The sequence below is a fragment of the Macrobrachium nipponense genome, chromosome 11 (assembly GCF_015104395.2).
Source record: "Macrobrachium nipponense isolate FS-2020 chromosome 11, ASM1510439v2, whole genome shotgun sequence".
Lineage (NCBI taxonomy): Eukaryota > Metazoa > Arthropoda > Malacostraca > Decapoda > Palaemonidae > Macrobrachium > Macrobrachium nipponense.
Window position 1 is genome coordinate 107,857,636 of NC_061087.1, and position 25,937 is coordinate 107,883,572.

Below are 25,937 nucleotides of genomic sequence, written 5' to 3' on the forward strand. Positions count from 1 at the left end.
GCCTACTTGGTTCTTCCCCTGGCACCATTGCCGCACCTGCAAGTCCCCAGACAACCTCCAGATGCCGCTGCTACACCCAGGGTCCTGCTTTACCCACCTGACGTCGCTGCCTGTGGGCCTCCCCTGCCTGCCGACGCCGCTGCTACACCCAGGGACCTGCCTTACCCACCCAATATCGCTGCCACACATGTGGGCCTGCTCGGCCCCCCTGACGTTGTTGCCTGTGGGCCTCCCCTGCCTGCCGACGCCGCTGCTACACCAAGGGACCTGCTTTACCCACCCGATGTTGCTGCCGCACATGTGGCCCTGCTTGGCCCCCTGACGTCGCTGCCTGTGGGCCTCTTCAAACCCTCGACGTTGCCGTCGCTCCTGGGGCTTGCTCGTCCTTCCTGATGTCGCTGCCATGCCTGTGGACCTGCTCATCTTTCTGACGCCATCGCCTGTAGTCCTCCTCGGCCCACCGACACCGCTGCCACGCCTGTGGGCCTCCCCGACCTTCTGACGCCAATACCTGTGGGTTTCCTCGACCTGCTGACGCCGCTGCTCACCTGTGATTCCGCTCTGCCCACGGGACGCCGCTGCCATGCTGGGGACTTCCTCAGCCCAACCTACGCCGCTGCCTCACCTGGGGATCCCTACGGCCCGTCCCACTCCACCACCAAACACAATGCAGCTCTCTCTCTCGCAGTGTACAGTAGAACCCCCCAGGCTACCGCCAGGGGAGGCATCCTGTCAGTCAGCAAAACCGTAGGACTCGACACTCGATGACGCCCCACAACAAGTGTCAGAAGGACACGGGGTCGCCTCCTGCCTGCAAGATTGTCATCCAATAATTATTCCATAACCATTGTCTTGGGGGGGAGTATTTGTAAGGACAACACTTTTTCCATATTTTCATCGTACCCAGTCATCAAGTCGCGTTGTTCTTACTTCCATCCGATAGAGCATTCCGCGGCCTTTCCGCCGATGTATAACACATGCAATTCCATTATTTGTATGCCTTAATATATCTAAATGTATGTCCGTAAGAAAACACAAATTTACTGTCTCAGAGTCATTTCTGTTCGCTGTGCGAGACTGCACTACTTATCTGTCCGCACCTGTCTATGTCAACCCAGTTTGTCTGTAAATAAATCATCAGTACCCAGCTACCTGTCTTAATCTCTGGTCCTCACACTATGTACAGTGCTGAGTAGTAGGTAGTAGGGAAAACTATCAGACCTAACCATGATTATATGGGCTGACAGTAACCATACATGTTAGGCTAGTATACCTAATAAGAATTTTATGTCAAATAGGCTTTAATTGATAAAATCTTTATTATAACATTACTTAATGAGATCAAAAAGCAGGCGTGTAGTTGATTGTGATCTCCTAACACATACTTGCTTGTTTGAAGTTGTTTCAACACAGTTAAAAAAAAAAGTTGTTTAAGGTTGTTTCAACAGTTAAAAAAAGTTCCTCGAATTAAAAAATGTCACTTAGGTACCTGTGAAATGTGATCTCTTTTACAGAAAATATGGCCGAAATTGACATCCTTGTTAAAGTATTCAACACAGAAATAATTCCCATGAATGACAAGGCGTCACTTACTTGTGAAATGTGATCCCGTTTACAGAAAATAAGGCCGAAAATGGCAACTTTGTTAAAGTATTGGTAGATCTAGGGTACTTATCCGCGGTGGCCTAGACTATGGCAGTTGCGGTTTTTCTATCCAGTTAGAACGGACGGCTGTAATTAACCCCCCAGGGGCCAGTACTAAACACAGCAAAATACATTGGACGCCCCAATCCCTAGTGGATGTAGTATCCGTTTTTACGTTCCTTGCCGTCCATGCAGACTGCTTCTATAGAAATACCAAAGTATCTGGCCACAAACACACTCGTACGTCCATACTAACACGCAGAGACATCTTTTGGACAAAAGGGAGCAAACCAAGAAAGGCGATGAGCCGTTCAAAAAGCATTCAGTTAACGATGCTTCAGGTTTTTGGTACTAGTGTAAGGACAACGCTTTTTCCCTATTTTCATTGTATCCAATCATAAAGTCGCGTTGTTCTTACTTCCATCCAATAGAGCGTTCCGCGGCCTTAACGCCGACGTATAACACATGTAATTACATTATTCGTACGCCTTATTATCTTTAAATATATGAATGTAAGAAAACACAAATCTACTGTCGCAGAGCCGTTTCTGCTCTCGGTGTGAGACTGTACTACTTATCCGTCCGCACCTGTCTATGTCAACCCAGTTTGTCTGTAAATAAATCATACGGGCTGCTCTACGAGCAAGAGCCCGTGCTGGCACAAGGCCAGCTTAATCTCAAACAACATAAATAAATCATCAGTATCCAGCTACCTGTCTTAATCTCTGGTCCTCACAACTGATGACCTCCCGGAGATGGTGACACAGCGGTTTAGGCCCAGCCTTTAACGGACTAATTATGGCCGCTCATCTTCAGAGAACCTTTAACGGACTCAATATGGCGCCAAAGTTTAGGTCTCTGAAAACTCCATTGCGAGGACAACACGAACGCCATTAACGGACTAATCACGGCACTGCTTCCCAGCGTGTTTTGGCATTTATTTTTCGAGGACGGGTAGCTGGGTGCTGGTCAGCCAATACAAAATTCAGGTGGCGGTTCAAAAACATCTATCCGACGTCGCGGCCTCCTTTGCCTCACCTGGGGGACGCCAGATATCTTCTCGACCCGCTGAACCTGCAGGCCTACTCGGTTCTTCCCCCGGCACCATTGCCGCACCTGCGAGTCCCCAGACAACCTCCCGACGCTGCTGCTACACCCAGGGTCCTGCTTTACCCAACCCGACGTCGCTGCCTGTGGGCCTCCCCTGCCTGCCGACGCCGCTGCTACACCCAGGGACCTGCCTTACCCACCCGACGTCGCTGCCGCGCATGTGGGCCTGTTCGGCCCCCCTGATGTTGTTGCCTGTGGGCCTCCCCTGCCTGCCGACGCCACTGCTACACTCAGGGACCTGCTTTACCCACCCGATGTCGCTGCCTGTGGGCCTCTTCAAACCCTCGACACTGCCGTCGCTCCTGGGGTTCGCTCGTCCTTCCTGACGTGGCTGCCATGCCTGTGGACCTGCTTACCTTTCCGACACAGTCGACTGTAGTCCTCCTCGGCCCACCGACACCGCTGTGACGCCTGTGGGCCTCCCCTGCCTGCTGACGCTGCTACCTGTGGGTTTCCTCGACCTGCTGACGCCGCTGCTCACCTGTGGTTCCGCTCCGCCCGTGGGACGCTGCTGCCGTGCTGGGGACTTCCTCAGCCCAACCTGAGCTGCTGCCGCACCTGGGGGTCCCCACAGCCGTCACACACCACCACCACACACAATGCAGCTCTCTCTCAGTCTTGGTCGCCCCGGCAGACAGTAGAACGCCTCCAGGCAACTGCCAAGGGAGGCATCCTGTCAGTCAGCAAAACCGAAGGACTCTACACTCGATGACGCCCCACAACAAGTGTCACAAGGACACGGGGTCGCCCCCTGCCTGCAAGATTGTCATCCAATAATTATTCCATAATCATTTTCTTGGAGGGGGAGTAGTTGTAAGGACAATGGTTTTTCCCTATTTTCATTGTATCCAATCAAAAAGTTGCGTTGTTCTTACTTCCATCCGATAGAGCGTTCTGCGGCCTTTCCGTCGACGTATAACACATGTAATTCCATTATTCGTACGCCTTATTATCTTTAAATATATAATTGTAAGAAAACACAAATCTACTGTCGCAGAGTCATTTCTGCTCTCGGTGTGAGACTGTACTACTTATCCGTCCTCACCTGTCTATGTCAACCCAGTTTGTCTGTAAATAAATCATCAGTATCCCAGCTACCTGTCTTAATCTCTAGTCCTTACACTAGTGTCTATTTATTAAACTAATGTTAAGAATTCAATGTGAAATACATATATTAAACTGTTATTCATCAAATAGAGCATTACTCCTAAGTAAAACACGTCATCTCACCAAGTGTCGAATCCAAAAAAGGCGATGGGTCGTTAAAAAAAATATCAGTTAACGGTTCTTTCCGCTTTCGATACTATTGCCTATTCATCAAACTACATTAAGAAATCAGTATGAAATACATATACCAAACTATTATTTATCAAACGTTATTATATTCTCAAATAAAACACGTCTTTTCACCTAACAACTCGACAAGCATTAAATCCAAGAATGGTGATGGGCCGTTAAAAAGGCAATCAGTTAACGGTGCTTCCAGCACCCTAGCCTATTCATTAACTACATTAACAATTCAGTTTGAAATACCTATAATGAACTATTATTTATCAGACGTTACTGTATGCTCACATAAAACACGTCATCTCACCTAATAAGAGCACTTAAATCCACGAAAGGTAATCGGTAACCGGTGCCCCTGTCTGCTGTCTCACCCTATCGGCCATCTTGGTAACTGACATACGTCTTTAGTTACTAATTGATTGAACTTGAAATGCTCAACAGATTCGGTAACCTGTTACTGTTACTCGCCTAGTGCGGTTCAGTAGTTCTTAATGGAATAGTGTTTGTGCGTTTGATCACTGCTGCAGGGAGATCTGGATACGGAAAGGGTAAATAATTAGTTGAACTTTCTGTCGCCATCGTTTCAAAACTGTCGTTTCAACCTACTTTATGAGTCAGGGAGGTTATAAATGGAGGGACGGATTCAAATCAGCCTTGTTATATAAAATGGTATCTAAATTTTATTGGTTTTATCATGATAAAATCGCCCAGATAGTTCGGTTTAACGTCGTAGGGCCGAGTTAATGGCGTGGAGTACCGTCGATCGCCATATTGAAATGTCATGATAGTAATTCTCCCTCTCGTTTAATCATTGGAAGAATTATGTTATCTTTTTTATAGGAAAACTGATAGCTCTAGGCCGCTATTAACTGTTACTGTTAAATATATTTCGGAAAAATTCTATTCCGAAGTTTTCAATAGTTGATGTGCAGAATTTTGCATTCTTAGCCGTATAATTTCCAATTATTATTACTATTATTATTATTATTATTATTATTATTATTATTATTATTATTATTATTATTATTATTAATATTTTACTGTTATTTTTACTATTATTTTTATTTTTTACTATTATATTTTATTAGTATTATTATACTAGTTATTATTATTTTTACGATTATTATATTATTATTATTGCTTGACCCAATTTCGCAAAGAAAAATAAACTTACAAAGGTAGGTTGGCCTAAGCACTCTAACCATTGTGATCAAGGTGAGAGGCCTAAGCATCTGCTCTTGGGTCTAAGCAATGTCTAGCATAGATGGTTTCTTTGCATACAGTCACTAAACAGTAATGTACAATCCTTAACACTAACACTCACTAAGCTCTCACATTACTATATACACTCAAACTCAATAACACTAAACACCCAGTGAATACTCAATATTCACTAGGCACACACTATACACTCGCTAAACATTCGCTAAGCACTAAACATTCACTAAGTATTCACTATACATTAACATTCACTAAGCACTAACAATAAACACTCATTAAAATTTAAGCATTCATCAAGCATTAACTACTCGCTAAACCCTAAATGCTCACTAAACCCCTAAAAACTCATTAAGCACTAAACAGTCATTGAAAATTCAGTTTTATTCACTAATCATTCATTAAACACTCGATAAGCACTTACACACTAAATACTAACATTCACTAAACCCTAAACACTTACTAAAGCATTCCAACACTTACAAAACATTCACAAAACCCTAAACACTCGCTCAACATCCGCTAAGCAATCACTCATTAAGCATTGCGGATTGGAATTCACAATCGCTCTAAGCTTGTTTAGGTTTGTAGGGCTTTGAAGAAATGCTATTTGAACTTTGATGAAATAAATTTCAAGATGGCCGCCAGGTAACGCTTCTTCCGCGTGACCTGAAGCTTATCAATTAAAATAGGATTTGTCTTTCACCACATTATCAGAGCTGTTCGCGCCCTTTTGCGATTTATTAAGGAAAAACTGATGAAGTGGCAGTAAAACCGTAAACCGGACTAGTCATGTAGCTTGGACCTAATAGGCCTAAGAAAAAACTACGGGACGCTATATGCTTAGTATATACCGGCCCCTCGCAGGTGAATGCGGCAAATTTCTCGAATTATGGCACCTGTACTGCATCATTTACACCCTATTCTATATTTCGGTCAAAAATTGGTGTTCATAAACGATAATATCTCCGTGTAGAATCACCCGCCATAATGATGGAGTAGTATCCCACTAGGAAGAAATTATGTAATGGCAGAACGGTTGAAGGCAAACCACATTGAGATGAGACGAAGCGTCATTTCAAATGATTCGAAATGAACAGTATAATCCGTATGTAGCTAAATGTTCCGTAATAGTGGAACAGTTCCCCCCGTTCTTTCCGGAGTGTAAAAACCGTTATGTACCGAATGTTGTCTCATGATAGTGGAGGAACAGTTCCCTTCGTTCCTTACAAATCATTTAAGAGGTGTTTGCCCTCATCCCTCAAAAACCAGAACGGCCGGCAGAGTCCAAACAGAAGGGGTAAAGTGTTTACATCAGATGATAACTTCCATCACTCGTAAACTGGCTTTAAAATTCTCATGTACGGGCAGAGAGAGAGAGAGAGAGAGAGAGAGAGAGAGAGAGAGAGAGAGAGAGTAGTGCTTATGGGAAAAGAGGGTGGTAACAGTGATTAACTTTGATTATCGCTTCATGGAAGGAAGTTCTTTTTAAGATATGCTAGCCAAAAGTGCAACTGTGTAGACACTTCAAAATTTATATTGTGTACCTGTTATGAGTAATATATATTCCCCGTTGTTAGATTAAACTGACCTAGTATTAGCCCAGCTCAGCACGTAAGGAAGCTCTTTGAGAAACTTGCAAGTGATTGTATGTCACAATCGTTCAGTTTCTTATAGTTTAACCTCCTATGAAGCATCGTTTGATATTCTATATGATATGGCCCCACCTAACCAATTCGCTGTTCTATTTAGTACCCTTTAATGGTTATTTTCTCATTAGAATTTGAATTCGAGAACATTCTTAGGCCTATTGTCAAATGGTCTTTTTAATATCACTACACTCGGCAACAATCTCTATTAGAGAGCATATGATACTTGTTGCAAAAACAAAGCTGGGAAATGTTGTCCTAAATGTGGTTTAAGTCATATGATATGTATTTGTGGATTAAAAATGTGCTAGCTTATGGAAACATCAGAGATAATATGGTTTCTGGAATATTTAATTTATGAGAAGCAACATCTTTTAGATTAGAGAAGAGAACTCAAAGAATCACCTAGATATTTACTTTGCTGACCAAGACTTAGCAAAATAATGATACCGAAGAAACGTATCAGTCCAAGTTTTATTCAAGTAATGACATGAAAGGTATGTATTAGTCTAACACTTAGCTAAAAAATGACATCTAAGAAACATTAGTCTATAACTTGGCTAAATCAAAGATATATATTAGTCTGAGATCTTAAGCTGAAATTGAAAGATGCGGAAACTGGTGAGAGTAAACAATAAATTAAACATAAAAAATAATTTTGGAAGTGAACTTGAAATGCATGCATACCTTTCTAATTATTCTGCTCACTGTTTGTGTGGGTGTGTGTGCGCGTATATGAGAGAGCATTTTGCTCACTATGTTTGCGAAGGTGTATGTGTTAGAGACAGAGATTTCGCTCACTATGTGTGTGCGAGAGAGAGATAGAGATTTTGTTCGTTGTGCTTATGTGTAGGTGTGTTGTCAGAGAAAGAGGAAGAAAGATTTTGCTCACATGTCCGTTTGTGTGTGTGCATGAGAGAGAGAGAGAGAGCACAGAAACTGACGCGAAAGGCAAGTATATACATATAACGTTCTGTCGGTCTAGCTCCCGATTGATATTTATCTCATCAGTTTCCGCGCTAGAAGGCCATATAACACTCCCAAATGAGAGACTACCCTCTGTGTGTTCATTTCACGGTCATTTTCCTCCCTTGTGATATTCGCTCTTTCTTGAGAGCTCTTTTGATATCATTCACTTCCGTATTTCGTAGATTTTTTTTTTCTTATTGTGAAGGAGAGAAGAGAATAAGGGAAATTAGGCTGATACAATTTTTTTAATTTATTCATTTATTCAATTTTTAGAATTGAATAACTGTAGGTGAGATGTTTTTTTTGGTTTGAGAATTTTTCCTTTTCTTGGTAGGAAAAAGTGATAGGTATGTTGTTTATGTATGTGTAAAATTTTGCGTACATATGTAGCCTACACACATAGGCCTATATATGCTATGAATGTATATGTGCATGTGCATATTCATGCATACATATGTTTGTTAACCAGCAGATACATTGGATTGTTAGAACCACAGACGAAACTAGACCTATCTCTACTACTTCGTGTCCCTCATAAACGGAGCACGGGACTGAACTTGTTATAAAGTGTAGTACGTGAGGGTGTGTACTATAGTATGTGTGTGTGTATTTGTGTACCTATTTATGTACGTGTTTGTGTACGCGTTTGTGGGTATGTGGTCGCGTGTGGCTATGCGAGTGTGGCCAGGGGCATCACACGGACACTGCGAACTATTTTGGTAGCATGGCCACCATCTCTTCGCAGAGTGCCATTGCTACCTCCCCCTCTCCCCCCCCCCCCCCCTCTCTCTCTCTCTCTCTCTCTCTCTCTCTCTCTCTCTCGTACCCCGACCTATGACTCCCCCGGTACCTTTCCTGTTCTCCTAACAACTTTTCTCTCGCCTGGTAGTACTATCGTCACCCTACCTCTCTCTCCCAACCCACCCATGACTCTTCCGGGTACCCTCCCCTCCCCCCCATGACTCCCCTAGCTCTCTCCCCCACCACAACACTCCTCCCACCCCCGCCACCTCCCACCACTTCCGAGGGTTTACTTACCGCTACCAACTTCTCGCGTTTCAATCTTTTTATTGCTTTTGTTCTTTCCGTCGTCTTGATTCGTCGATTAAAAACAGTACTCTTAAGAAAATTTTGTTTATCCTTCTCTCAGTATTGACCTATAATTGACTTTTATCTCTCCTTATCATCACTGAGAGAAAGCATTTATATTTTCCTCTCTATTTTGTAACTCCCAATTTAATCTTTTTTTCTCATGACCTTGCGAAGGGCCAGTGCCAGGAGTGCCAACGAAGTTCCACCCGGCCATCGAAGAACCTGACTGCTGGCGATTTGATTATTACATTTATTTATTATTTGTCTGTTTATTTACATATATTTTTTTCTGTTGTTTAAATTATATTATTTTATTCGTTTTATGCAAAGAAGAACCATGATACACTTAAACGTTACAGACAGACTGTATATGTGTGCAATTGAGTAAGAATTGGGCCTATATCTATCTATTATTTATTTTTTGAAATTAATTAATATTTATTTTGTCAGTAATTTAATTGCATTACGGAGATTATGATACACTTAAACACATATATATTACAACATATTTTTATACACACATATATATATATGTGTGTGTATATAAATATGTTGCAATATATGCTCGTTTAAGTGTATCGTAATTCTCGTAATGCAATTAAATTACTGACAAAATAAATAGATTACTTAATCAATTAATTTTAAGAAATAAATTACATACATATACATACATACATACATACATACATACATACAGGGCCTCCTCACTTCCTTTGGGTATTAAATCACCCTCTCTTTTGATCAAGGCAGGGAAATCGAGTGGCCTCTGCGTCGGCGACCAAGTCGTTAGCGTTGACGGTGTGAGAGCGTCTGGCTGGACGGGAGAGGAACTCCACAATGCCTTGAGATACTCACAGGATGTAACTATCGAGGTGTTAAGGTAGGTTTGAACTGTTAACTTTTTTTTTTTTTTTATAAACCGCGTGATTGGTTGAAGTGCTCGTATATTTATTATATATAAGAAGGTGATTGGTTGAACGTGTTCGTATATTTATCATAAAACTGGTGATTAGTTGAACGTGTTCGTCTATTTATCATAAAAGTGGTGATTGGTTGAACGTGTTCGTCTATTTATCAAAAGACAGGGGATTGGTTGAACATGTCCTTATGTTCTTAGTAACCCCTCTCATTGGTTGAAATTGTCCATGTATTTGTTTGAGTCTCCGTTATTTGGTTGTGCGTATTCATTTAAAAAAAAAAAGTTACTAGCTCTGCTTTACGATAAATGTGTTCACTCAAGCTTTTGAGATCTCGGTCAAATTTGATTGGTTAAAATGAGTTTGGTCGACCGTGTTCGCTGTTTGGTTTAAACATGGCTGCCGTTGTTTGAAGGACCTGATGTTGATATACCTACTAGGAAAGGGTCGTTCCTTGATTAGGTTTTATTATTATTATTATTGTTATTATTTTGTATGGAAGACCTGTCTACCAGAACGTTAGGGCTATGAAACTTTTTTTTTTTTTTTTTTTTTTATCAGGAAATTGCTATTGGTAGTCTATATACCTATTCCTTTATTCTTTATTGCACTTTGCATGTTTTATTATGCTTTTATTTTCTGGTCTTCGGTTGTTCCTTATGGTCGCGGGGAGAATGTGGAGAATAATTGGTACTGTAAGAATAGTATTAGATATTGTCTTTTGCCGAACGAACAATAAGTTTTTTAATGTTCATTTTTTTTAACCAGTATCCACTACAGATCTAGTTTTATTTTAACGGCTGGCGTAAGTTGGCCTTATGCCAGCACGGGCTCTTGCTCGTAGAACAGCCCCAGCTACTGCCCATCTTCGCGTACCCTTGAAAGGAAAAAATTAAAAAAAAAAATGCAAAACACTTATTAAAGACATTCATCTTACTGCAGGTTAACCATCCAATTAATCTCAAACTTCAGTTTTTGACACGAAAATTTATATCAAAAAGCGTTGGACGCCTTTCATTCCTTTTACTGTACCTCCATTCATATTACATTCCTTCCATCTTCCATTCCTCAGCTGCTTTGAGGCTTCCCTCCTGTTACTACGCCTCTCAGCCCTTTTTCATCCTGAAATTCCCTTTCAGCGCTGAATGACCTCATGGGTCCCAGTTGCGCTTGGCCTGTGGCCTAAATTTTATGTTCACTTAAGAGTTGATTGTGAGGTTTATGTAATGAGGAAGGTGGTGGTGGGGGGGGGGTTGCTTTGATGCTGCGTGCAATTGTTATTTCTCTTTCTCTCTCTCTCTCTCTCTCGCTCTCGCTCTCTCTCTCTCTATGTATATTCTATCTATCTTTAAAAAGGCAGCTCTTGGTAAAGAGTTATAAACTTCCTATATATATATGTATAATATATTATATATATATAGTATATTATTAATATATCTTATATTATTATACTATAATATATAATATATATATGATATGTTATATATTATAATATTATCTTGACCACTGTTGCTTTTTCTCATCATTGGAGACGAATTGTAGCAAAGCCTTTTGAACAGCACACACACACACACACACACACACACACAACACACATATATATATACATATATATATATATATATATATATATATATATATATATATATATATATACTGCACTGATAGTTTTTTCAAGGGTGCAACGGACTTCATCACGATCCTTTTTTCTTACTTGATTTTATTTATTTATTTTTTTTTCACTTAAACGTACCTCTGGCATAGAGGAGACGGCTTATCAGCCTGCTGTTTTGACTTGTCTAAATAAACAACCTGTCTATGACGTCTGGTGGGGGGGGAGGAAGCAGGGACCCCCCCTTCCCCCACCCACAAAAAAAATTAGAGTAAACGGAACAATAAACACTGATCTCAAAGTATTGACGTTTGGAATAATCATTACTTACATTGGTATTTATATTGGATGATCTTGCCATTTTTAATAGTATTACTTACTAATTTTATTATTATTATTAATATTACCAGCAAACTTATCCATCTACCGTGGGTGATAAAATACGGGTGCAGAAGTGAAAAATTTATATGATAATTTTCATCTTCTATTGTGTCCGAGCTGAAATATTCACGACTTTCTCCGGGGAAGTTGTACAGAAATTATGTATGAAAATTCGTAAAGCAACTCAGTCTATGGGAATAACCAGCCTCGATTCACGTCCAGAAACAGCTCCGTTTCAGGGAATCCCTTCTCACCCCCATCCCCTACGAAGGAGGGGGGTAGGTTGGATGAAACCCCATTACAAACCATCTTAGGGGTCCCCACCATAACCCTGCCAAGTTTCATGCCCATCTGACCAGCCGTTTGGCCGTTATTGAATGACAGACAGACAGACATTACGCCCATTATAGTATGATTATTATTATTATTATTCAGAAGATGAAAGATATTAAATATGAGCAAGCCCACCAAAGGGGCCACTGACTTGAAATTCATTAAGTTGAGTCTATTCCTCAGGTTGGCCCGAAGGACTGGATATTTTGACGTGGCTAGGAATCAATTGGTTACCTAGCAACGGGACCTACAGCTTATTGTGGAATCCAAACCACAGTATATTGAGAAATGAATTTCTAATCCGCAGAAATAAATGCCTCTGATTCCACGTTTGCAGAGCTGGAAATCGATCTTCGGGTGAGCACGTACCCCACTCGTCCAGCGATGAGCTGTGTCCTTTAGGAAATAGTAAGGGGAGGTAAAGGGAAAGACAGAAAGAAGAGATATCACTTTTAAAAAAATGATAAAAAATTAGCGAATAGATGAGAATGTATTCAAATGCATTCAGATGTATTAGGGTAGTGATATATTATTACTATCATGATTTATCTAGCTATTTATGAGTTGATAAATATCAATCAATACTATTGCCGTTGATGTAACATTAAAAATCTGTTAACTGCTAAAGTGAAATATAGACTAAATCGTCGCTTGTCTAATTTTGTTATATATCAAGATTAAATATGAAACTGAAAGGCGGCCAGAAATAATTGTAGAAGTGTGATATTTATTTTTATTTATTTATTAATCATTATTATTATTATTTTGTTTTTGTATAAACCAACAATCTCTGGAAGCTTGTTCCATATGAATAGGTCTGATCTACTTAAATAGTAATAATAATAATAATAATAATAATAATAATAATAATAATAATAATAATAATAATAATAATAATAATAATAATTTGATTGACAAAGTCAAGAAGAAAGTATCACTCATTGATGTCGCAATACCATGGGACACCAGAGTTGAAGAGAAAGAGAGGGAAAAAATGGATAAGTGTCAAGATCTGAAAATAGAAATAAGAAGGATATGGGATATGCCAGTGGAAATCGTACCCATAATTATAGGAACACTCGGCATGATCCCAAGATCCCTGAAAAGGAATCTAGAAAAACCAGAGGCTGAAGTAGCTCCAGGACTCATGCAGAAGAGTGTGATCCTAGAAACGGGGCACATAGTAACAAAAGTGATGGACTCCTAAGGAGGCAGGATGTAACCCGGAACCCCACACTATAAATACCACCCAGTCGAATTGGAGGACTGTGATAGAAAAAAAAAAAATAATAATACTTTCGCTAGACTGAGTATACTTAAGTGTCCTGAACCCAGAGAGTTGAAGACAGACCAATTCCGAGAAGTATACTGTGATTCTTTTGTAAATAAATCTGAAATAGACTTATGTTAAAATTAGACTACAATTAGACAGTTATGTTTTGAAATTGGAAAACACTTTTAAAGCAAAGAAACCCAGAGACTAAAGATGAATGGGCCAGAAACGACGATATATACTAAAGAGGTAGCTCTAAAGAGAGGAGCATTAGAGAGAGTCCCTATTCTTGAAGAACTTTGAGGAATCCAGAAGAGCCCCAAAGGATTGCCCAATGTGGTTCCATACCCGCCTCTGCTCAAGTCCACTGAAGTCCTATTTGTTGACACTATAACTTAATATACTTAGTTTAATGCGTAAGGTATTAATAGCTAGGAATACAACATACAAGAAATCCAAAAGCATCTATATTATAAGTGCCTCAGTGTCGTGGTCGGTATGGTGTTGGCGTGCCACCTCGTTGGCCGCGAGTTCGATTCTCAGTATTTCTACGGAGGGGTCAGAGATGTGTATTTCTGGTGAAAGAAGTTCACTCTCGACGTGGTTCGGAAGTCACGTAAAGCCGTTAGTGCCGTTGCTGAATAACCACTGGTTCCATGGAACGTAAGACACCATACAAACAAACAAAAGCATCTATAGTTTTCTATAGTCATTTATTTACAAAATATACCCGTGTATACATTGACGCACTGAAATTAAATACATGTAAATATCCAGAGATATTTGTGGTTCTCATGCCCCCAAGGGGTATGGATACCCACCGTTAAGAACCCCCTACATTAGACCTATTCTATAGTAGATTCACATCAACCGTGCATCTGCTGTCTAGGCCTGACAGGAGCAGATGCATAGTTGATGTGAACCTACTATAGCGACTTGCTCTTTTTCTGGCGTGTCATTTACTGTTCAAGTTTTACGATTTATTTAGATTTTTCTCAGTTTACGATTCGCAGTTTCATATTCCATCAAGTTTTCGGTGAATTTCCTTCGACTTACTCGTCTTTTTCCGACGAAGTGTCGACGTGATGTCGACTGGCTCTCTCTCTCTCTCTCTCTCTCTCTCTCTCTCTCTCTCTCTCTCTCTGTCGACTGCACGTCACTCTAAAATCGCGCTTTCTTCTTCTTCTTGAATCGTCGCTCAGGAACTTCTGCCAACTATGCTTGCTCTTCAGTGTAGTGTTTTTTTTCCTCAATTTTTTTTGTACTTTCATTTTTGCATCTTGCACCACTTTTTCAAGGATGCATATCCATTTGTATTTAGCATATATTTATATATGTATGTATATTGATATGTATGTATGTGTATAGTATACATTTGTAATAGATTTACATTATATATATATATATATATATATATCTTCATGTATTTATATATAATGAATATATTATATATATATATATATATATATATATATATATATATATATGATATATATATATATATATATAGTATATATATATATATATATATATATATATATATTATATATATCGTGTTCTGTATAGTTTGTGACTCATTATATATAACATATATATACACATATATATATATATATACATATATATATATATATATATATATATATATATATATATGTGTGTGTGTGTGTGTGTGTGTGTGTGTGTGTGTATGTATGTGTGTGTGTGTGTGTATTTCAACATAAACCAAACCAAAAATTATTTGAATGGTTACTCAGTCCCTTTTGAGATAAATACTTGAGATGAAATAAATGACCGGTTTCTCTAGCCGAGTGATTTTGTAGTTTATTAATAAAAAAAAGTAAAATTATACATTCTGCGGATGGCCTTCCTTTTCACCTAAAAAAAACTATTATATAAATAGTGAGTATTGTTGATACAAAATCAATATTCATGAGGTTCCCAAAAGTGGAAATTCCATCGATATGATTTTATCGTCAAAAGTATAAATCATTATGATTTAATCGTCAAAAGTATAAATCATTATGATTTAATCGTCAAAAGTAAAAATCAATATGATTTAATCATCAAAAGTAAAAATCGATATGACTTAATCGTTAAAAGTAAAATCCAATATGATTTAATCGTCAAAAGTAAAAATAAATATGATTTAATTGTTAAAAGTAAAAATCAATATGATTTAATCGTTAAAGTAAAAATCAATATGATTTAATCTTTAAAAGTAAAAATCAATATGATTTAATCTTTAAAAGTAAAAATCAATATGATTTAATCGTTAAAAGTAAAAATCAATATGATTTAATCGTCAAAAGTAAAAATCAATATGATTTAATCGTCAAAAGTAAAAATCAATTTGATTTAATCGTCAAAAGTAAAAATCAATTTGATTTAATCGTCAAAAGTAAAAATCAATTTGATTTAATCGTCAAAAGTAAAAATCAATGTGATTTAATCGTCAAAAGTAAAAAAAATCAATGTGATTTAATCGTCAAAAGTAAAAATCAATGTGATTTTTTCGTCAAAAGTAAAAATCAATATGATTTAATCGTTAAAAGTAAAAATCAATTTGATTTAATTGTCAAAAGTAAAAATCAATTTGATTTAATCGTCAAAAGTACAAATCAATTTGATTTAATCGTCAAAAGTAAAAATCAATGTGATTTAATCGTCAAAAGTAAAAATCAATGTGATTTATTCGTCAAAAGTAAAAATCAATGTGATTTAATCGTCAAAAGTAAAAATCAATATGATTTAATCGTTAAAAGTAAAAATCAGTTTGATTTAATCGTCAAAAGTAAAAATCAGTTTGATTTAATCGTCAAAAGTAAAAATCAATGTGATTTAATCGTCAAAAGTAAATTCAATGTGATTAATCGTCAAAAGTAAAAAATCAATGTGATTTAATCGTCAAAAGTAAAAATCAATTTGATTTAATCGTCAAAAGTAAAAATCAATATGATTTAATCGTTAAAAGTAAAAATCAAAATGATTTAATCGTCAAAAGTAAAAATCAATTTGATTTAATCGTCAAAAGTAAAAATCAATTTGATTTAATCGTCAAAAGTAAAAATCAATGTGATTTAATCGTCAAAAGTAAAAATCAATACGATTTAATCTTTAAAAGTAAAAATCAATATGATTTAATCGTCAAAAGTAAAAATCAATATGATTTAATCGTCAAAAGTAAAAAAACCCCACAAAAAACGTACAAAAATGGCCTAAAAAAAACTTGGAAACTTCAGGACGATTGTAGAAATTTCTCTCGGGCGCTACCTGGTCTAACCATCCAGGTTAATTGGCGTTCAGTTGTTATCTTGGTATTTAAAAAGTCTCACCATAATAAGATTAACGCACGTTACGTCACACTCAAAATTGCATTTAATTTTTAGATATAAAGTCGATTAATTTTTTTTATATATCATATCCGTGTGCAGACAAGTATTTGCACGACCTCTGGCTTTTGTATTATGGAGTGTTAATAAAAATCTGTGTACACTTTTTACACCAAAACTAAGGAATAAGTTGTTCAGATTTAGACGAGAAATGGGAAAAATGGCATTGAATTATTGATAAAGTATCATGACATAAAACTATATATTATAACCATCTTTGCTTTTGGAATAACTTGTCATATTTGCACCAAATTCTCACACTCTCCTTCTACTTTTTTGCTTTCTCCTGAGTCAAAAGAAACGCCTACTGGTTTGAATAAATCTGAGACATAAAAACACTCATTCAAATGACCAAGTACTTAGTGATTTTATGTTTAGATATTTTAATAAATATAAAACATAAAAGCACATCCACTCATATTACACATACTTAATGATTTAATTCTTAGTGATTTTAATTTCAGATATTTTAGTAAATATAAAACATAAAAGCACATTCACTCACATTACCACATACTTAGTGATTTCATTCTTAGAGATTTTATTTTTAGATATTTAAAAAAGATAAAACATAAAAACACATTCACTCACATTACCACATACTTAGTGATTTTATGTTTAGATATTTTAATAAATATAAAACATCATAAAAGCACATTCACTCACCTTACCACATACTTAGTGATTTTATGTTTAGATATTTTAATAAATATAAAACACCATAAAGGCACATTCACTCACATTACCACATACTTAGTGATTTCATTCTTCGAGATTTTATGACACTTTATGAAACTCCCATGAAGAAAGAACATAGCTTTCAATGTCAAATCGACACGATTTCACCCAAGTTCTTGAAGAGATCGCAAGCACTCCTGATTGCTTGGACCCAGTCATGCTGTAAACGAACGCGTTGTAGACGGGTTTCCTTCCAAGAACTTGCGCAAGTGTTCTTGTTAATTCCTCAGATATTCATCACTACAAATGTGAATGCAAATTGCACGTGAATGTTGTAAGTAAAGATATTCATTGGGTTGTTTGATCAATGTACGATATCGTGAATGAGAAAGGAAAGAAGGAAGTGATGAGTGAATATCATGGAGAAAGAGAGTCGGATAAAAGTGGTAAATAGCTGATATTCCAACACAAAGACTTGTTAGTCCATCCGCCGAGACATCATATGCTCACTTATCTGTAGGAGCAGGATTTACAATTCATTCATAGTGTTCTAATGATTTTATCTAGCTTTCTTTTGAACTCTTCCACACTGCTGCTGTTTACAACTTATGGTGGCAGTTTATTCCATGTGTTACATATCTTGTACGTAAAGATGTTCCCACAATGGGATGTGTTGTACCTCTTCAGTTCAAGTTTTCAACCATTATTTTATGTCTGGATTTTGTTTAATGTAAATAGGTTACTATTTACTTTTGTTATGCCTTTTAGTGTTTTTAATGTTTCTGTTAGTTGTCCTCGCAATCATTGTGTTTCTAAGCCATACATGTTCAGGCTCTGTAGTCGTCTCTGGTAACCTATTTGCCTCATGGATGGAATTAGCTTTGTGGCTCTTGCTTGTACCCCTTCTAATCTATTTATGTCCTTTCTTAGTGTTGGTGACCAAAACTGTACTGCAGAGTCAAGATGAGGTCTAACTATTGATGTGTTGAGCTGGAACACCGTTTCCTTGTTTCTGTATTTGAACTGCCTCTTTATATATCCCATTAGTTTCTGTGCCTTCTTTTCAGCTTTTATGCACTGTTTTGTGAATTTTAAGTCCTTGGTAATAATGACTCCAAGGTCCTCTTCTTGTTCTATACTATTTATGTCATTCCCAAGCAGCATGTAGTTGACATGAGGGTTGTTTGTTTTTATTTGTAAAACTTTACAATTATCCACGTTAAAAGGCATTTGCCACCTTTTTGACCGCTCTCTTATTTTCTTTAGATCATTTCGTAAACTTTCTACTGTCTCTGGGTCTGCAGCATATACACTTAGTTTAGTTTGTATGCAATTTTGGCTCTCCCGCTATTAATCTTTCATCAATGTCATTGATATAAATTAAAAACAAGAGCGGGCCAAGGACAGAACCTTGAGGAACTCATCTTATCACAACTGCCCATTCTGATTCTTCACCGTTTATGACGACTCTCTGTTTTCGATAAGTTAGCCGGTCTTCGATCCAGTCTGCCATTTCTCCTACAATTCCTAAAGCTCTAACTTTTGTCATTAGTTTCTTGTGTGGAACTTAGTCAAAGGCCTTTTGGAAATCTAAGTAGAGTATATATGACTATACTACTGTCGCAGAGAGAGAGAGAAAGAACTGATAAAAGCTCAGTCCATAACCTTACAATGGAGAGAGAGACCTTACCTTACAGACCTTGCATCTTGTTCGGGTTGCCCCAGGTCCCTCAGTGTGAGGCACTTCTAATGTCTACCAGAGAGTTGCTGGTGCATCTTCCGGTATATCTTGCATCTTCCAATCTTGGATGGTCTGGGATGCAGCTTAGATATTTGTCGAGCTTATTCTTAAACACATCTACGCTCACTCCTGATATATTCCTCAGATGAGCTGGCATCGCATTGAATAGACGCTGCATTATCGATGTTGGTGCGTAGTGGATTAATGTTCTGTGTGCTTTCCTTATTTTTCCTGGTATAGTTTTGGGCACTATTAATCTACCTCTGCTTGCTCTTTCTGATATTTTTAGCTCCATGATGTTTTCGGCAATTCCTTCTATCTGTTTCCATGCCTGAATTATCATGTAGCATTCTCTTCTCCTTTCTAGACTATATAATTTTAAGGATTGTAGTCTTTCCCAGCAGTCAAGATCCTTAACTTCTTCTATTCTAGCTGTGAAGGACCTTTGTACAATCTCTATTTGTGCAATATCCTTTTGATAGTGTGCGTACCATATCATATTGCAATATTCAAGTGGACTACGAACATATGTTTTATAAAGCATAATCACGTGTTCAGCTTTTCTTGTTTTGAAGTGGCGTAACAACATTCCCATTTTTGCTTTACATTTTGCCAATAGAATTACTATTTGATCATTGCATAACATGTTCCTATTCATCATCACACCAAGGTCTTTAACTGCTTCCTTATTTGTGATTGTCTCATTATTAGGTCCCCTATATGCATATAGCTTTCCTTCTCTGTCTCCATAATTTATTGATTCAAAATTATCAGAGTTAAATACCATCCAATTTACCTCTGCACAATCATATACTTTGTTAAGGTCTCTTTATAGCGCGTTCCTATCTTCATCACAAGTAATTTCTCTACTTATTCTTGTGTCAATGGCGAAACTGCTTACTACCGAGTCCTTAACATTACTGTCTATGTCTGCAATCATAATAACAAACAGTAATGCAGCTAACACCGTACCTTGTGGCACACCGGATATTACCTTAGTTTCGTCCGATTTCTCATCGTTTGCAATAACTATCTGTTTTCTGTTGTGTAAAAATTCTTTTAACCATCTTCCTACTTTGTCCGCTATATTATGTTTTCTAATTTTCTTTGCTAATATTTTATGATCTACCTTGTCAAAAGCTTTTGCAAAGTCTAGATAAAACACATCTGTTTCATTCCCGCTTTTCATATATTTGTATATGTTCTCAAGGTGGACTAACAGTTGGGTTTGTGAACTTTTTCCGGGTACAAAACCATGTTGCCCTGTATTAAACAAATTATTTTTTATTATATGTTTCATAATATTTTTCTTCTTTACCCTTTCATACACTTTCATAATAAGTGATGTTAGACTCAGAGGCCTATATTTACTTGCCTTTAGTCTTGATCCACTTTTGAAAGTAGGGGTAATATATGCTAATTTGTGCTCATCATAAATCTTGCCTGTATCTACTCTTTGTCTTAATAATATTGCAAGTGGCTTTGCGGTAGGATGAACTACTTTCTTTAACAAAATAGCAGGGACACCATCAGGTCCAGCTGCAGCTCCATTTTTAATTTCATTAATAGCCTGCACAATATCAGCTTCATTAATAACTATGTCTGCTAAATATTCACTATTTCCATCCCTTATTTCTGTATCATTATCTTCATTATCAATTCTAGGGGTAAATTCTCTCTTATATCTTTCTGCCAATATGTTGCATATTTCCTTTTTTTCATTCGTTAATCTCCCTTCAATTCTTAGAGGGCCTATTTCTATTCTTCTTTTATTCATCTTTTTTGCATACAAGTGCAATAGTTTGGGGTTTTGCTTGATATTTACTAGGGTTTTTTCTTCAAAGTCCCATTTTTCATTTTCTTTTGATTGTATAATCTTTTGTTCTGCCTTTTCTATCTTACTTTTTAGTTCCATCTCTTTCCATGCATTTTTTTTCTTTTGCAAGACCTTTTTTCCACTTTCTGATTTTCTGGAACAAGATCCTTCTGTCTCTTGGAATGCATGACTGATGTTTACTTTTCTTCTTCGGTATATATTTATCCACTATTTTCTCTAATATTTTATATAATATCTTCGTATTTACCTGTATGTCATCACTTACGAAAATGTTATCCCAATCTTTGTTTAATTCTTCATTTATATCTGACCATTTTATATTTTTACTGTAGAAATTGTATTTTCCATATCCTTCCCACGTTTTCATTTCTTGGTTATCTCTGTTTACACTTGCTTTGGAATGGACTGTTAATTCTATGACATTATGGTCTGAAATACTCGCATTATAAACTACTATTTCTTTATCATAATTCACCTCGTTCACAAATACTAGGTCTAAAGTATTTTCCTTTCTTGTTGGCAGTTGATTTATTTGTTGAATGTTGTATTCTAGTAGCATATCTAATAGCTTTTCGAATTGCCTCTTATCTTCTGCACTGCTATTACTCTCTTTTTTATATGTATAAATACAACCACAATCTCCTATTCGTTCTTTCCAGTCTACGAAAGTAAAGTTAAAGTCTCCGGATAAGAGAATAGTCCAGTCCTTGTGATTTCTACATATATCATCCAATTTTTCTATTATTGTGTCAAACTCTTTAGTATTAGGGGGTCTATATATATTACTATGTTCATTAATTTTTCAGATTCAAATTCTACTGCTATTAGTTCACATTCCGAGTTACTATATTTCTCATATATTTTTCCTTGTTATACGTCTTTCCCATATATCGTGGTTCCTACTTGATTCCTATTTTTTCTATCTGATCTATCAGTTTGGAACCCTTTTATTTGATCATCATTATCAGGTTTCACTTATATTCATTATATCTATTTTCTTTTCAATTTGGGTTGGTTCTTCTAAGTACTCTATTTTTCTTTTTGAGTTACTCGTATCTAAACCCTGCGCATTCATCACTATGATGGTTTGCGTGTTATCTCCTTCATTTAATATGGGTAATAATAAGGATTTTCCCATGTCTCTTTCCTGCTCTGGTATGTTGTTCTTTTATTCATTTCCAGAAATTCTGACATTAAAAAATCCAACTTTTACAAAATATTTGATCTTCCTTCATCATAATTATTCATTTTGTGTCTGAATCTGTAATTTTCTCCGTATCTGCACCATACCCTAGCATCGTATATACAGTATTTATCTCTTGAACTGTATCTTGGAGCTGATGCTTGGAAATTCTTTGCTGACACTCCATATCACGGTGATGGCTTGCTTTTTTCCTTCACTTCATGTTCTTTGTTCCTCTCTTTATTTGTTTCTTTTCTAATTTGGATTTTATTATTTAATTGATTGTTTAATTGATTTTGATTCATGGCTACAGGATGCATATATTTACAACATTTTTTGTTGAACTTACATCCTTTTCCTTCTTCTAGGTTTTTGCATATTTTTGGATATCGACCTCTGCATTCATCCTCATAGCTGTCTAGGTATGCACATTTACCATAGATATCATAATTGTGACATACCTTGGGATGTTTGTAGTAACATCTCTCACCGAATCTGCAATCCCCTCTTTTCAAAAGGGTAAAGCCTCTTTGGGATTTTATTTTGTGTTTTCATGTCGTAATTTATTTCTTCATATGTATGCTGCTTGATTGCCTCATATGTATTATCCATGAGTATCTCTGCATCCATACTCTTGTCTTGCTCTTTGTTTTCATTATTTTTTTCTCTCATTTCAGTTTTGTTTTCCTCTCTTCCATTTTCCTCTTCTTCCTCTTCTTCTTCATCCTCTACTATTTGCACATTAAGTCTTGATTTAATAACATTGTCTATCCATGAGAGACATGTTGAGCAAAATACTCTGGTATCCTTACTCGTATTTTGCATGACTTCAGCACATTGAGGATGCGTGGGGATGTTGCATGCAGAACATTTTCTGATCAGGTTATGTGGATTGACTATGCTATACCACACCTTACACAGTTTGCATGCTTTTGGCATTCTTTTTCCTATTGTATTAATTAGTATATTCACAATGTTCACCTTATTCATTTTCTTTGTCGGAATATGTTGATTGATGTAAATTTTTTTTATAAGTCTCTTAACGACTTGAATTTTAATTGGAACTCCTTCAATTATTTTCATGATGTTTTCTGATGATTTATTCCAGTTTGAAGGATCATATCCTTCCAATATGTCTATGAATACTTTTGTGTCTTTTTGATTAGGGCTGTTATTGATCTCATAGATGAGAAATGCCAGTTCCCTTCCTGCTAACTCATCATATTGCAGATCTGCAAGAAGAGCAAGATTTCGCCATCTCCTCCCACATTCTGAGCTTACTGCCATCTTGATCTTATTTGCAATACTTCACTCGATAAACTAACTTAGTAGACGCTTTATCCTAATATTTTCACACTAATCTTATCACCGATAGTTCACAAACACTTCTAGATATATTTCGTTATCTAGTCGTATGTTAAACACGTGATATCGGTTTATTAAACAGACTGTGCACAGGTACGTCTCACCAAGCAAAAGGGCACTACTCGAGAGAGAGAGAGAGAGAGAGAGAGAGAGAGAGAGAGAGAGAGAGAGAGAGAGAGAGAACTGATAAAAGCTAAGTCTATATATTCTTAGAGTGGAGAGAGAGAGAAGAGGAGAAGAGAGGAGATAGGATGGAGGATAGAGAGAGAGGGAGAGAGAGAGAGAGAAGGAGAGAGCGAACTGATAAAATCTCAGTCTATGATCCATAAGGATGGAGTGAAGAGAAGAAGAGAGGAGAGAGAGAGAGACGAAGAGAGAGTAGGAATGCGTAAAAAGTCAGTATTATATCCTTAGATGGAGAGAGGAGAGAGAGAGAGAGAGAGGAGAGAGAGAGAGAGAGAGAGAGAGAGAGAGAGAGAACTTGTAAAAGCTCAGGCTGTATACTTAGGACCTTACCTTACTGACCTTACATCTTGTTCGGGTTGCCCCAGGTCCCTCAGTGTGAGGCACCTCTAATGTCTACCAGAGAGTTGCTAGTGCATCTTCCTGTATATTTTGCATCTTCCAATCTTGGATGGTCTGGGATGCAGCTTAGATATTTGTCGAACTTATTCTTAAATACATCTACGCTCACTCCTGATATATTCCTCAGATGAGCTGGCAACGCATTGAATAGACGCTGCATCATCGATGCTGGTGCATAGTGGATTAATGTCCTGTGTGCTTTCCTTATTTTTCCTGGTATAGTTTTGGGCACTATTAATCTACCTCTGCTTGCTCTTTCTGATATTTTTAGCTCCATGATGTTTTCGGCTATTCCTTCTATCTGTTTCCATGCCTGAATTATCATGTAGCGTTCTCTTCCTCATTTCCTAGACTATATAATTTTAAGGATTGTAGTCTTTCCCAGAAGTCAAGATCCTTAACTTCTTCTATTCTAGCTATAAAGGACCTTTGTACAATCTCTATTTGTGCAATATCCTTTTGATAGTGTGGGTACCATATCATATTGCAATATTCAAGTGGACTACGAACATATGTTTTATAAAGCATAATCATGCGCTAAGCTTTTCATGTTTTGAAGTGGCGTAACAACATTCCCTTTTTGCTTTACATTTTGCCAATAGAATTGCTATTTGATCATTGTATAACATGTTCCTATTCATCATCATACCAAGGTCTTTAACTGCTTCCTTATTTGTGATTGTCTCATTATAGCTTTCATTCTCTGTCTCCATAATTTATTGATTCAAATTTATCAGAGTTAAATTCCATCCTATTTACCTCTGCCCAATCATATAATTTGTTAAGGTCTCTTTATAGCGCATTCCTATCTTCATCGCAAGTAATTTCTCTACTTATTCTTGTGTCATCAGCGAAACTACTCACTACCAAGTCCTTAACATTACTGTCTATGTCTGCAATCATAATAACAAACAGTAATGCAGCTAATATTACCTTAGCTTCATCCGATTGCTCATCGTTTGCAATAACTATCTGTTTTCTGTTGTGTAAAAATTCTTTTAACCATCTTCCTACTTTATCCACTATATTATGTTTTCTAATTTTCTTTGCTGATATATTATGATCTACCTTGTCAAAAGCTTTTGAAAAGTCTAGATAAACCACATCTGTTTCATTTCCGCTTTTCATATTTTTGTATATTTTCTCACGGTGGACTAACAGTTGGGTTTGTGTACTTTTTTCAGGTACGAAACCGAAACCATGTTGTCCTATATTAAACATTATTTTTTATTAAATTTTTCTTCATTAACCTTTCATACACTTTCATAATATGTGATGTTAGACTCAGAGGCCTATAATTACTTGCCTCTAGTCTTGATCCACTTTTGAAAGTAGGTTTAATATATGCTAATTTGTGCTCATCATAAATCTTGCCTGTATCTACACTTTGTCTTAATAATATTTCAAGTGGCTTTGCGATAGAATGAACTACTTTCTTTAACAAAATAGCAGGGACACCATCAGGCCCTGCTGCAGCTCCATTTTTAATTTCATTAAAAGCCTGCACAATATCAGCTTCATTAATATCTATGTCTGCTAAATATTCACTATTTTCATCCCTTACTTCTATATCATTATCTTCATTATCAATTCTAGGGGTGAATTCTCTCTTATATTTTCTGCCAATATGTTGCATATTTCCTTTTTCTCATTCGTTAATCTTCCTTCAAT

At 36.9% G+C, this 25,937-nt stretch overlaps 1 protein-coding gene across 1 annotated transcript in view; it reads left to right on the forward strand.

The window, feature by feature from the left end:
• The first annotated feature begins 583 nt into the window (after nt 1-583).
• LOC135209722 (serine-rich adhesin for platelets-like) overlaps nt 584-25,937 on the forward strand; it is a 262,683-nt gene continuing 237,329 nt past the window's right edge. Inside the window, exons 1-4 of the mRNA XM_064242489.1 lie at nt 584-747; nt 2,725-3,061; nt 3,134-3,433; nt 9,716-9,849. Coding sequence (XP_064098559.1) covers nt 584-747; nt 2,725-3,061; nt 3,134-3,433; nt 9,716-9,849 — 935 coding nt within the window. The remainder of the gene's footprint in view (nt 748-2,724; nt 3,062-3,133; nt 3,434-9,715; nt 9,850-25,937) is intronic.